The sequence below is a fragment of the Scyliorhinus canicula genome, chromosome 21 (genome assembly GCF_902713615.1).
Source record: "Scyliorhinus canicula chromosome 21, sScyCan1.1, whole genome shotgun sequence".
In the NCBI taxonomy this organism is placed as follows: Eukaryota; Metazoa; Chordata; class Chondrichthyes; order Carcharhiniformes; family Scyliorhinidae; genus Scyliorhinus; species Scyliorhinus canicula.
In genome coordinates this window covers 45,879,344-45,893,576 of record NC_052166.1, presented here as the reverse complement: position 1 = coordinate 45,893,576, position 14,233 = coordinate 45,879,344, and the positions used below count along the sequence as shown (strand labels likewise).

Genomic DNA, 14,233 nt, shown 5'->3' with positions numbered 1-14,233 from the left:
GCCAACCTGTAGCGGGAAGAAGTCCCTCACCTCAGGGGTTTATATTTACCTTTGTTTTTCAAAACGTGTTGTAAAACTCGCCAACGGACGGACTATTCTGTGAGGTGGGATTATGTGGTGGGGAGCCCGCTCATTTTTTGTAAGTGTATGAAAATTAGGTTCTTGCCCTTTGCGGGTGTGAGCCTGTTATGCTGGCGAGTTCGCGGGCGGGATTTTTAGGTCCCATTCACCCCGGGCACAAATCCCACTTTGGCCGCCACCTCTGGCGAGAGGGCTGTCATAGGATTTGTGCCAGTGAGATTTCTGAGTGCGATGCCCCCTGGCCCTCCTTGATAACGTAATCTGGGCATGAACCTGATTTCAATAAAGTAAAACACATTTTAACGTAATTAAACAGCTTTAGGGAAGCACGGTAGCACAGTGATTAACACAGTTGCTTCACAGCTCCAGGGTCCCAGGTTCGATTCCCGGCTGGGTCACTGTCTGTACAGAGTTTGCACATTCTCCCGTGTCTGCGTGGGTTTCCTCCGGGTGCTCCGGTTTCCTCCCACAGTCCAAAGATGTGCGGGTTAGGTGCATTGGCCATGATAAAATGCCCCTAGTGTCCAAAAATAAAGTTAAGTGGGTATTACTGGATTACGTGGGCTTCAGTAGGGTGCTCTTTGTAAGAGCTGGTGCAGACTCGATGGGCTGAATGGTCTCCTTCTGCACTGCAAATTCTATGAAATCTATCTATTGTCGCCGTATTTTTGGGCAGTCAGATGTCCATCCTGGCAGCAAGCTGTTTAATCACGCCGGCGACAATCACTATGGTTTCTGAATACAGAAACCAGTCATGATTACCACGCCGGGGATGCGGAGATGAGTATAGTCCATGGTTGGTGTGGGACATGGCTGGGCACTGCCCTTGGCAATGCCAACCTGGCAGTGCTGGGGTGGGGTCAGGATTGTGGCAGGGGCAGAGCCTCTATGGAACCTCACGGGGGAGGTTCCCATTAAGTGGGGGGCAAGGACGATGGTGGAAGGGGCGGTTTGTGTCTGCATGATGGTGGTGGGGGGAACATTTGGGGGGGGGGGGAATGGGTGTAGAGTAACCCCGATACCTGCGTGGTGTGTGGGAGTGATCTGACCATCGAGCGGTTTGAGGGTCAGGGTTGGCCCTTTGTGTTGGAGGGTTGGGTGTGCTCCCCTTGTCTGCCAGAGTCCTGATGCCCAGGGGTAGGTGGGTGAGAGGGGTTGGGGTGTGTGTGTGTGTGGGGGGGGGGGGATCCTTTCACTTTATTTTGAGATCAGAGAACCCTATAAAAATGATGACCCTATTTCTGACTCCCAGCCTTGACAGTGCGCTTAGGCCCCCCATGCCCCAGTGTAATCCTCGCCAACACTTTAAAACTGGACTGAGCGTTGTTTGATTTGACTGGAAAATGCAGCCATAAAACCAGCAAGTTTCACATTGCTTTCTCACCTGATTCAGCCTTGATTACCCATTCCACCCTCTATTACCCATTCCCCCTCGATTACCCATTCCACCCTCGATTACCCATTCCCCCTCGATTACCCATTCCACCCTCGATTACCCATTCCCCCTCAATTACCATTCCACCCTCGATTACCCATTCCACCCTCGATTACCCATTCCACCCTCGATTACCCATTCCACCCTCGATTACCCATTCCACCCTCGATTACCCATTCCACCCTCGATTACCCATTCCTCCTCAATTACCCATTCCACCCTCGATTACCCATTCGCCATCGATTACACATTCCACCCTCCATTACCCATTCCACCCTCCATTACCCATTCCCCCTTGATTACCCATTCCACCCTTGAGTACCCAATCTCTTGGAGCAGAGTTCTCCAGTCCGCCAGCTGCGCTTTCCTGCGTGGCGTGCCCTCGACGGCAGCAGGGCCCTCCGTTCATGCAGCCGGCCAATGGGATTTCCCATTGTGGCCCCCCCATGCTGCCAGGAAACCCACGGGCGTGGGTGTGCTGCCGGTGGAGTGGAGGATCCCACTGACTGAGATTTCCACCCATGAGATTTTGCACCCCCGTTGCTGTTTGCGCTGACGGCGGACACAGGGACACAATTCATACCTATCATGTTAATCTTTGGTTACCGAATGTGCAGGCCAAACAGGTTTGAACGACTACTCCTGGGTCTGCCCTTGAGCATAGTGAGAGCACAGGTTCAGGATATTGCTTTGCTTGCCTGATAGTATTCAGAGCTCGGATACATTTACGGGGGGACATGGGAGTACGGACATGCACCGTGCATCGGTTCACCCAAAGTCCTCTATAACTTTTGAGGCACATAACCAATTCACAGTGTGAGTAGGTCAGACTTTTAGAGTGTATACCCAGGAATGGTTTCAATTTAATGGGTTAACTGATTATCTTATAGGCAGGTTGCCACGGTGAAAATTCTGAAGAGACTGTTGATGCTCAGTGTAAATTCATGTCCATCCAAAGCAGAGTCAGATGCTGTATAACTCCACGGAATAACATGCACATAAACAGGTCATTTGGCCTAACTGCTTTATGCTGGTGCTCATACTCCAAATGAGCCACTTGACACCCAACTTCCTCTAAATTTATCAGCAAAACCATCTATTCCTCGTGTTTATCCAGCTTCCCCTTAACTGTATAAAAGCTAGTCACATTAACTACTCCTTGTGTTAACGGGTTGCACATTCTAGCAACTTTCTGGATAAAGACTTTCCTCCTGAATTCCCTATTGTATTTATCGGTAGCTATTTTATATTTATAGCCCTGGGTTTTGGTTCAAGAATATGACCGGGAACAGTCCTTTTCACTGTTTGAGGAGATTCAAAGCTCTGGTTCGTGCATGGGAGGACATGGAGTACGAACATATGGAAATATTTTCGTGACATCAACCCTATCAAATCTTTTCATAATCTTAAAGTGGTCAGTCAGGTCACCCCTCAGTCTTCACTTCTCCACAGCAAGAACAACCCAGCTGCAGCAAGCATTCTTCACGGGTATGATTCAAGGTCAAAATAAATCTTTTCCACCTCAAGGAGCATGTAAATCCTATTATCAGGAACTTCGGAGTGGTGCAATCCCGACTTATAGCGTCAAGTTCAGTTTCCCTGAACATGTCAACACTATAAAAGATTTTCTCTAAATAAATGAAGGTGGGGATGAACAAAAGGATCTTGTAAGACCAGAAGACATAGGAGCATAATTAGGTCATTCAGTCCATCGAGTCTGCTCCCACATTCAATTATGGCTGATATGTTTCTCATCCCCAGTCTCCTGCCTTCACTCTATAACCCCTGATCCCCTTATTAATCAAGAGCCTATCTATTTCTGTCTTAAAGACACTGTGACTTGGCCTCCACAGCCTTCTGCGGCAAAGAGTTCCACAGGTTCACCACCCTCTGGCTGAAGACATTCCTCCTTATCTCTGATTTAAAGAATCGTCTCTTCAGCCTGAGGCTGTGCCCTCGGGTTCTAGTGTCTCCCACTAGTGGCCCGTAACTTCCTCGGAGTGGCAATTATCGACTGATTGCAACTCTGTAATGACATACCTTTGCTGGAATTCAAAAGCCCCTGTCTTGCCTGACCTTCCTGACTTATGCTGGGTGAGACAGGAGCAGTGAAGCAATTCTGGGGTTCCAGCAGCAAAGTGTGAAAGGAGTGCAGTGAAGGAGGACACGCTCTCCCCCCCCCCCCCCCCCCACTTTACACCATTAGCTGCCGTAGAGCGGGTGAGCTTAACGGGACCATTGAAAGGGGGAGCATAAGTTTAAAAGCTTCCTGAACGGGATGTGAATGTGGTAGTTCAACATCTGCAGGGTGGAGGACGTTGGGTCAGGGAAGAGATATCAGATCGGATCTGAATATTTTGTGGTTGGGGGGGGGGGGGGGGGCATTGGTGGTCAGGCTGTGTGGGGTCACCTCTTGGGCCAGGTATTAGTTGGGGAGAGTGGAATCCCATGGAAGGGGATGGGGCTTGGGAGTGTACTGGGTTTGTTTAATAGTTACTCTGAAGTTAGAAGGGCTTTTCTCCTCTGTCTCTTTCAGAGTAACAAGGAGGGTAAAACTGGCAGAACCACCCGAAGTTAACAACTCAAATTGCTTTGTCCGATGGTTCCCAGCCCAGGGGAAGTTAGCACTTCTGGACAATTGCCAGGTAAACCCTTACATGGGAACTTCCTTGAGGGATTCCCCAGTGCATCATTGTGGCTCCAAAATCCAATGCAAGGGAGCCAGGAAATTATGGACCATTAAAGTTGATAAATATTTTGCAATAGTTTGCTTTTTGAAGAATAAGTGACAATGAGATTGTCACATAAAGCACCAGACTATTGAATATAATCATTCACATTAATTGTTTTTTTATTTTTGATCTTTTATGATGCTTACTTGGGCAGCATGGTGGTTAGCACTGCTGCCTCCCAGCACCAGGGTTCGATCCCAGTCTTTGGTGACTGTCTGCGTGGAGCTTACAAGCTCTCCCTGTGCCTGCGTGGGTTTCCTCTGGTTTCCTCCCACAGTCTAACGATGTGCGGGTTACGTAGATTGGCCATGTTAAAAAATTGCCCTTAGTGTCCAAAGACGTGGAAGCTAGGTGGGGTTACGGGGATAGGGCAGAGGAGTGGGCCTAGGGAGGGTGATCTTTCAGAGGGTTGGAGCACACCTGATGGGCTGAATGGCCTCTTTCTGCACTGTAGGGATGCTATGGATTACCTGAACATTGCAGCATACATTCTGCTGTGTTCACTTATCTACTATTTTTGAAAACTATTGCGAAGGACATCATTGTAAACCTCTTAATCTCAAGAAAAATTAAGATTATAAGGCTAAACAGCCGATTAACCTGAGAAACCAGAAGTCACATTGCTCTGGCATCAATTGAAAAGTGCCTTTTGTTTTATTCCTTTCCAATGTCACCCTCTGAATACCTTCTGTCCTCCGTGTTCGAACGTGAACAGTTAGAACTTTTCTCTGCAACATAACTCTATCATAGCCTATCACACTTGACATTTCTGGTCCAAGGCTTACTATTTACTATATTACAGGGCTTAATATTTAATACATTATAAACAGAGACACCAGGTACTTAAAATATAGACTTCAATCAGTTGGTGATCTGTGTCTTGTTAATCAGCATCACAAGTGGTAGAGAGCTTGTTTGGTTGAGGTTTAAAGTCCACTTTCGGAATGCAAAAGCGCAGTGCGCAGAGCTTGGTTTTAAAATCCCAACTTTAGCGAATAGCTTTTGGTCTTCTTTCGCATTACAACTGCAGGGTCACTCAGCGAGACTTTACATCCCCCCCTCAGAATTGTTGTGTTGATGTTTCATAATCCTGCAAATGAACATAAAAATCTGAACACTGTCACGTAGCATTACCCTGAACAATCTGAGATACAGGCTGAAAAAACTTCCGTATAGGGTTGGAATAAATGTTCAACTCCAGATTATCTACTGCTACAAGACAAACAATTGCTATTCCGCACTTTCATGGAAATTGTAAGTGCTGAAAGGAGTAAGGGCAACAATAATAGGAAATGTGCTTTATATGGAAGGCTTGAATGTATTACTATGGGGGTCGGTTATCTCAGTTGGGTGGGCGGCTGGCTTGTGATGTGGAATGAAGCCAGCAGTGCGGGTTCAATTCCCGCACCGGTGGAGGTTATCCATGAGAGGACCATCTTCTCAACCGTGCCTCTACCCTAGGTGTAGTGATCCTCAGGGTCAGCTCTCAAAGGGGAGAGCAGCCTATGGTCCTTTGGGACTGTGGTGACATCATAGTTGTGTTAATGTTTTATGGTATTGTGGAATATCGACTTTTTAAATGTTATTATATGTGGTGATAACCATTGTAGATATGCATACTTGCTGTAGGGGGATGTATGGCTGTACCTGTAATACAGGTTCCTCCGGTAAGCCCCTGCCGGCTAGCTCCGCCCAAAGGGAGCTTGTGTATAAATATGCGTGTGAGTCACTCAGACCCTAGTCTACAGTTGCAGCCGGAGGAATAGCATCACACAGCAATAAAGCCTCGATTGCACTTGTCTCTCGTCTTTGAGTGCAATTGTTAGCGCCACATTATATTAGCCTGTATTCAAGAGCAGCAACAGCAAAACAACAGGGGGACATTTTCCAGCAATCTGGATGGTTACATTTCTGAAGATGTTTCCACTAGTTGCTTTTATTTGTCCTGATAGTTAGTTGTGATTTGATGCTTTAAAAAAATTTGGCAAAGTCTTAAAGTTTTATGGTCGCTGTATTGCACAGGAAGTGAGATGTGAGACACATGCTATTACCCCTTTTATAGAATTCATATATATCTGTTCACTGTAACAATGTCAGACAAAGTAGTTCCTCAGCAGAAAGCCATCCTCTGTATCGCATTTCCTCCTTCAAGCTTTTCTTCTCTGTATCCTTGTTTTCCGACCCCAATTCCCTCTCCTATCTCTTGGCCTATGGTCCTAATGTCCTGCTTGAATTTTTCTATACCACTAAAACCTATAGACTTTGAAAGCCAAAGACTGACGTTACAGATGCATTAATATTTATCTAAACTACTTTTCTCTCAACTTGTTCCAGACATGGCATTTTACACTTTACTTCGGCCTATTAATTTACAACAAAATAATGTCCCCAATTTTTCACTATGGGGCAGTTTTTGACAGGTGAGTTTTGGTTTCTGTTTAAAACTTATAAGCAGCACCAACAGTACACCAGTGACTTCATTATAATCTAACTGGTCAGTCAGAATTAAAACAGAACTACATCTATCCAGGTGAGGTTGCATTCCCCTGAGCTTGTTTTCTTTGTAAGTTGATGGAATAAGAATCTTCTCAATGGATAGTAGCCATATTCCAAGATTCTCAGAAGTATCCCTGGAAGTGTTTCTGGAATAGAAAGAACACATCCCCAGCAATGCCAGAAATGTGGTCAAATACACTCTTCACCAGGCACAGGTAGAGACTGCAGACATTGTCAGCACTCGGAGTGTGACCCACAGGACATATAGTGCAGGTCGCAGTCCAGTGACCTCACTTGGGTGGTTAAGTAAGCACTGCCTATTCATTTATCACTCGCTAGAACATAGGGGCATAGGAATTAAGAGCAGGAGGCAATTTAGCCCTTTGAGCCTGCTCCGCCATTTAATCAGACCATGGCTGATCTCTTCCTGGTCTCAAATCCTCCTCCATACCTATTGCCCATATCCCTTTAACCTGTATCTATCTCTTCCTTGAAACCATTTAATGACTCAGATTCCACTGCACTATGGGGCAGCGAGTTCCACAAATTCACCACCCTCTGTGACAAATAGTTCCTCCTCATCTCAGTTCTAAATCTACCACCTCTCAACCTATATCCGTGACCTCTCGTTCTAGATTTCCCCACAAGGGGGAACATTTGGTGCACATTTACATTATCAATCCCTTTTAGTATTTTATATACCTCGATCAGATCCCCTCTCAGCCTTCTAAACTCCAGCGAGTATAAGCCCAAACTATTTAATCTCTCCTCATACGTCAATCCTTTCATTCCCGGAATCAATCTGGTGAACCTCCTCTGAACTGCTTCCAATGCAACATCCTTCCTCAAATATGGAGACCTAAACTGGCACAATATTCCAGATATGATCTCACTAACACCCTATGCAATTGCAACACTACTGCTCTACGTTTATGCTCCAATCCTTTTGCAATAAACGCTAACATTTCATTTGCCTTTTTAAAAATTAAATATATTTATTCAAATTTTCAACGATTTTCAACAAAACACACCAAACAGAAAAAGGAATAAAGCACAAAACAAGCAAAAATTAAACATGGGATATCCAACAATATCCAATAACTCCCATTTAACAAATAAACACGCCAGTAAGGGAAATGCCCCACTCTAATCTAAACAAAAAGAGAAAAACCAACCGCCCCTCCAGAACCCCGCCAGCGCCGGGCACGTCCAGAACACATGGGCATTATTTGCTGGGCTCCCCGAGCACCTCACACACCTGTCCTCCACCCCAAAAAACCTACTCATCCTCGCCCCCGTCATATGCGCCCTATGAACAACTTTGAACTGTATTAGGCTGAGCCTGGCGCAAGAGGAGGAGGAATTAACCCTACTCAGGGCATCAGCCCACAGATCCCCATCCAGCTCCTCCCCAAGCTCCTCCTCCCACTTGCCCTTTAACTCCTCCACCGAGGCCTCCTCACCTCCTGATAAATCGCCGAGATTTCATTTGCCTTTTTAATTACATGCTGAACTTACATACCTATTCATCAACAAAGGCATCCAGATCTCTCTGCCCTGATGCATCTTGAATCTGCTTTCCATTTAGACAATAATTTGCCTTTTTTGTGGGCAAAAATGAATAATCTCACACTTATCTACATTGAACTCCATCTGACAAATTTTGGTCCAATCGCCTAGCCTATCTATATCCGTCTGTAAAATCTTCATCTCCTCTTCACTGCCCTTTCTCACCTATTTTAATATCATCTGCAAATTTTCCTATATTACACTGACCCTGCTGGCAAATCATTTATATAAATAAAAATAGAAAAATAGAACACGTGCTTGTGGTTCTTCACTCACACCCCAGCTGTCTGGGCAATCTGTCACTTCCTTCACTTCTTGCCGAAGGCTATACCCGTACCAGCTCTTGTTCACACTACAAACATTCAATCATCACTTCCTTGCTCAGTTTATGGCAACAGTATTATTCTCCCAGGGCAGCCTTTGCAGAATCCATCCTTCCTTCACACTCTGCACCCTTACTTCCCTTCCAGTGACTCTTCATCCAGCTTGTATCTTTTCTCCTACTCCTCACTCCCAACGTACACACAACTAGCAGAAGCCCCACATATCTGCAATCCTCATTGCAGTAGCTACACACTGAGTCTCCCCACAGGAAGAAAGTGCAAAACAATTGTCAGAGAAGCAAGATTGGGAGAGGACCAGCTAATCATTGGTAATGGCCTTCCAGAGTTGTGTGTATCGGATAGTTTGATGCTGGGAATCCTCACTAAACAGAGTCTCCAGCAATTTGCCTTCAATGGGAATGAAAATAAAAGGCATGTAAAGGGTGGCCGGGCCATTTTCACATGTGTTACTCCATTGTCTGAAATCAAAATAATCCCATGACATTTCTGGTCACTCAGATACCTCCGTGGTCCGAGTCCGCCATGGAGCACGGAGCTGCCGCTGGAGGCCGCTGCTGTGCGCATGCGTGGCCTCCGACTTGGAAGTGCAGGGGCCCGTATCTGCAGCAAAAGCTGCGAGATCTACTCCGGGTCCCTGCTAGGGGATGGATAAGAATTTGTGTCGCTTCGATGCCAGTTTTTCTGGCGTGAAACTCTACCGTTTTGATGCCGCCGTGGGGCATAGTCCCAATAATGGAGAATCCAGCTCATGGTCTATGCTAGCATAGGCAATGCAGTAACAATTTTATCAATACCTAAAACTTCCTGGATGATGGTCTATATCTAAGTTTTGCACTTTTATTCGCAAATCATTTGATTATTTTCATAGCTTATTATTTTCAGCCTCTTGTTTGTACTGTGATGAATGTAGGATTTTTGATACATTGGGCTGGATTCTCCAATTCTGGGGCTATGTCCCAACCCTAGTGTGGGAGCGTTTTACTCCAGGCAAACTGGCGCAAAATGGCCACCGATTTCCCGTTTTGCTGAGGGCTAGCAGGACGGCAGCGTAAAGCACCTGGCTCGGAGAATTCATGGGCCTGAAGGGTGAGATTATGAGAGACCCACACCATCGGGAACTTGGCCGGTCGGGGGTGGAGCATTGGGGGGGGGGGGGGGGTCAGGAAATGTCCTGAGGCCATCGATACATGGCAGAGGGGGCAGAGCATCGCAAAAGCGACGCTGCCCCCGATTTGGTTGGGAACTCGAATTCTCCAGCCGTTCGCCGAACGCGATTTTGGCTTCGTGACCAGAGAATCCAGCCCATTGGATTTTAAGTATTTGGTGCAGTAAGGATTGAACACATGGGTTAGAGTGTGTTTGACTGCTACAGTCATGTTTGTGAAAGAATTTTGGTTTGAAAGACAACAAAGCTTTTATGAGCCTGAGGTGTAATTAACTATAGAAAAAGTTGGGCTAATACAATTTTGTTTTAATTAAAGGGATTCCCTAAGGAGTTAATACGTTTTCAGCTTGGAGAAATGGTGTCATTTCTGGGTGGAGCTAAGACATCAGGTTTTTTGGAAAAGCATTTTTCAGTTTCAGTTCTGATCTGGCTAAAGGTGTGCACAGCAAAACAGTTATTTTTTACAGTAAGTTAGTAAAAAGAGATTAATTAAAGTTAAAGCAGTTCAGACTTGTCTGAGGACAAGGGGTAGCTGAAACAAGCCAGTTGAAACAACTTTTGAAGACATCCAGCCAGAGGTTCTGCAGGGGTTCAGACCAGAGTCAGATCTGTTCTGTAAAGCAGTGTCAAGAGATTTCTTTCTCAAAGGATAACTCTGTAAAACTAGTTTACTCTGTGCCATTGGTATTTAGAGTCGATTGAGAGCTCAGATGGTCTTTTTTTGTGGTTTGTGGGAATAAAAATAGCAAGTAGGGGTATTGTATTCACTGCATTGAGGAGTATTGTTTAAGGCTTTTCTTGAGTATAATATTAAAGATTTTAATGCTGTGTTAGTCATAAAGTTTTAAGATATCATATCCCTATTCCTTTGTGCATTCACTCTTGGAGCGAAGTATCCTTTCCTTACAGTTTTCCAAAATTAAAATAAAATATCAGGTTTTTGACCCAGTATCCTAGCCACTGTTGGGGTACGGTCTGGGATCGGAACCGTATTAAACAAAACTCAAGAGAGCTACAAACGAATGAGAATAATTTCCAAATATTCGTTTTGAATGGTGACTTTATTCAACAATAATTCCCGTATGGATCTCCAGGTAACAACAGCATGAATCAGGTTTCAGAGGCAGTTGGACTGAGGCTGGAGCAGAAACACTTGATATTGTGGAAACGGAGCAAAGTTGTGTTTATGATGGGGAGGAAGTTGGTTTGGAAGCTAAACTCAGGGTCAGATAGGATGTGAACAGTCTAGTGCAACCTCATGACAGTAAGTGCAGTGGCTGGGTAACAGAGTTTGTGGTGGGGCCCAAGGACAGTAATTTCAGTCTTCTTATGTTTATTTGGAGGGAAAGTTGGTTCACGCAGGACTGGTTGCCAGATAAGCAGTTTGACAATTCAGGGTGTATGGAGGAGTCAAGAGAGACGTTGGTGAGCTGGAGGAGGATGCCACCAGCTTACAGGTAGACGTGTTTTCAGATGTGGTTGCCAAAAGGCAGCTTGCAGATCAGAGTAGATGGTTTGGGAACTCCAGAGGCTGTTGGAAGGAAAGTCATTGCAGGAGAATTTCTGGCTTTGACTTGATAAAAATTTCTGTCGGTCTGACTGCGAAGGAAATTTCACTCAGTTGGACAATGGAGAAGAGGCGTTGGAGGAGGATTGCGTGCTCCACCATATCAAAGGTCAAGAAGGATTAGATGACATAGTACTCCATGGTGGCAGCCATTTGTGATTGACGAAGTTATATGCGTGATTCAATCACCATGTTGTGCCCGGCGCAGATCTCGGAACGCCGGGTAAATAGCGGAAAGGCCAAAAATCGAGATTCATGTCGGGCGTGAACCAGTTTGCAATTCACCCATCCTGGGCGAAATTCTCCCCCCCCCACGACGGGTGGGAGAATAGCGTGAGGGCCTTCCCGACTTTTTTGACGCCCTCCCGCTATTCTCCCCCCCCCCCCGCCGAAATCCCGACACGAATCGCTGCCGCCGTTTTTTTTACGGCCGGCAGCGATTCACAGCTGTTAGAAGGGCCGAAGTCCCAGCCCTTTACGACCTTTTTACGAACGGCAAACACACCTGGTCCTGCCGGTTCGTAAAAACGTCGTGACCACCTGGAAAAAAATAACCATGGCACCGATTGGCACGGCAGTACCACGGCCGTGCCAAGGGTGCCATGGGCCCGCGATCGGTGCCCACCGATCGCGGGCAGCGGGCCCGATGCCCGCGCACTATTTGTCCTTCCGCCGCCCCGCAGTATCAATACGCGAGGCGGCTGAGGGGCAACCCGGACCGCGCATGCGCGGGTTTCGCGCAAAAACGCGATGATGTCACCCGCGCATGCGCGGGTGGAGTCTTCCCACCTGCGCATGCGCGGCTGACGTCATATGATGCGTCAGCCGGCGCTAAATCCGACAAGCGGGCTTAACGATTTTCGTTAAGCCCGACTTGTCGGAGCCTCCGACGTCGGGCTGCTAGCCCCGACGGGGGACCAGAATCGGTCCCCCGTCGGGAAGGGGCGCGATGCCGTAAAACCCGCCCGGGTTTTACGGCAGTTTGACGATTTCTCCCGTTTTGGGAGAATTTCGCCCCCTGTTCCCGATGGTGAGTTCTGGATCGTGCCCAAAGACGCCGAGAATATCATTAACCCTCATTTGCATTCATTTCAATCTCATTAGCGAGACTGAAGTTGAACGCAGTGCCACAGTGAATTATCCGGCTCACCAGCGAGAAATCACGTGGCCGTTGTTTAGTATTCCTTTTTAAAAAGGTGAAGCTGGTGCGGTGGCTTCTGAGGAGAAGTGAGGAAAAGAATAAGCAATTACATTTTCTGGTATGCAGCCTAAGGACATCGGAGCTGCTGCCCCAGTGTTCAAGGAGGAAACCATAGAACAGCTGCCACTAAGAGCAGGGCTTCACCATTGTGCATCTTCTTGCAACCAAAGGATAAGTGTGTGGATCAGGGGAGGATACCGGAGCACAGCCTCCCTACGTTCCTGGCAGAGGTCTGGAGTATGGAGTCTCGGGTTCCTGATGTGGCCCAGGGGAACTTATGCAATTTGAGGTCTCGTTCCTTCTGCAATTCCTTCCAGGTTAAAAAATGTTTGCTGGTGTGGATCCCGCAGAAGCTGTCCTTGTGTTGCTGGTGGCAGCTGAGGCAGGCAGAAGCTGGAGAAGACGGTGGAAGTGATGACACAGGCTGCAGGAGGCACCATGTGCAAGGGGCTGCCACACACCCTGGAGATGTGGCCGCCCATCAGGCTGAAGAGGAAACCAGCGGGGAACAGCAACGGCCTAAGTTGTACAGGCATCGTTGATCTTCCAATGGGATAGTGGGCAACATTTGCTGCAGGATATTCCGTCTCAGCAGAGAGACAGTGTGGCACCTGTGCCACCTCCTCACAGACTTGGCACCCCCTGGAAAAGGAGGACACCCACTCCCGGTGGCCGTGAGGGTTACCATAGCCCTGAACGTTTATGCAGCTGGCTCTTTCCAGGGCTCGAAGGGGCCCAGTGGGACATTTCTCAAGCTACAGCCCTCAGGTGTATCCAGGAGGTTGCATATGTCCTGTTGCTCAGGCATCAGACTTTATCAACTTTGAGCTGGACTAGACCCACCAAGACATCCAGGCTTCAGGATTCTCTGCCATCGCCGTGATGCCCCAGATCCAGGGAACAATAGATGGCACATACGTCGCATGGCATGTACCGGGGCATCAGGGTGTGCCCTTCATTAACAGGGAGTGGTTAGAAATTTGAGGGGTGGCAGGCGGAACTGATGCCAGGAGAGAGATGGTAACTTACGCTTGCATCTCGGTGGAGGTCATCGGATGTCTTCCGACATTGGCAGTGGTCCGCCTGGTCATGCTGCCTGCACTGACAGCCTCTGCCACTGCCTCCCAAGTGGCTTTGCTGAACCTGCTGCTGGGCCTCCGACCCGCTCGGGGGGACAGGATGTCCTATCTCGCTTCGACGGCAGCGAGAAGCCTAGCCAGGATGGCATCACCAAAGCAAGGAGCAGGTCTGAGCGCTGCCATGCTTGTGTATTGGCTGGGAGTGAGTGGTAAGGGAGCGTTTAAAAGCAGCTCCCTCTTGTTAGCAGCAAAACGCTGAGAAGCGAGTCTGGTGAATCAGACGGCGAGACAACCTTTAATGGCGGCAATTACATGGGGCTCATTCTTTGCAGTAAGTGCCGTTGAATACGGGCCACAATCTCTCCAACACAGCTGTCAAGGAACACTGCAAAACGTGCCCAAAATTACACTTAGAAATGTTTCCGTTGAATCACGCCCCATGTGTCCAAATCAATGAGCCTAAAGATACTAGAGGCTCGATTTGCAACCAGGCTGAGCTCCTGCACTCTGTCAAATACCTTGAACGAATTGAGGGTTATGGCTGTAACTCTACTTGTCCTTGAA

At 47.3% G+C, this 14,233-nt stretch overlaps 1 protein-coding gene across 1 annotated transcript in view; it reads right to left on the bottom strand.

The window, feature by feature from the left end:
- Nucleotides 1-4,662: 4,662 nt before the first annotated feature.
- adgrd2 (adhesion G protein-coupled receptor D2) overlaps nucleotides 4,663-14,233 on the bottom strand; it is a 221,947-nt gene continuing 212,376 nt past the window's right edge. Inside the window, exon 25 of the mRNA XM_038781796.1 lies at nucleotides 4,663-5,338. Coding sequence (XP_038637724.1) covers nucleotides 5,331-5,338 — 8 coding nt within the window. The 3' untranslated portion in view covers nucleotides 4,663-5,330. The remainder of the gene's footprint in view (nucleotides 5,339-14,233) is intronic.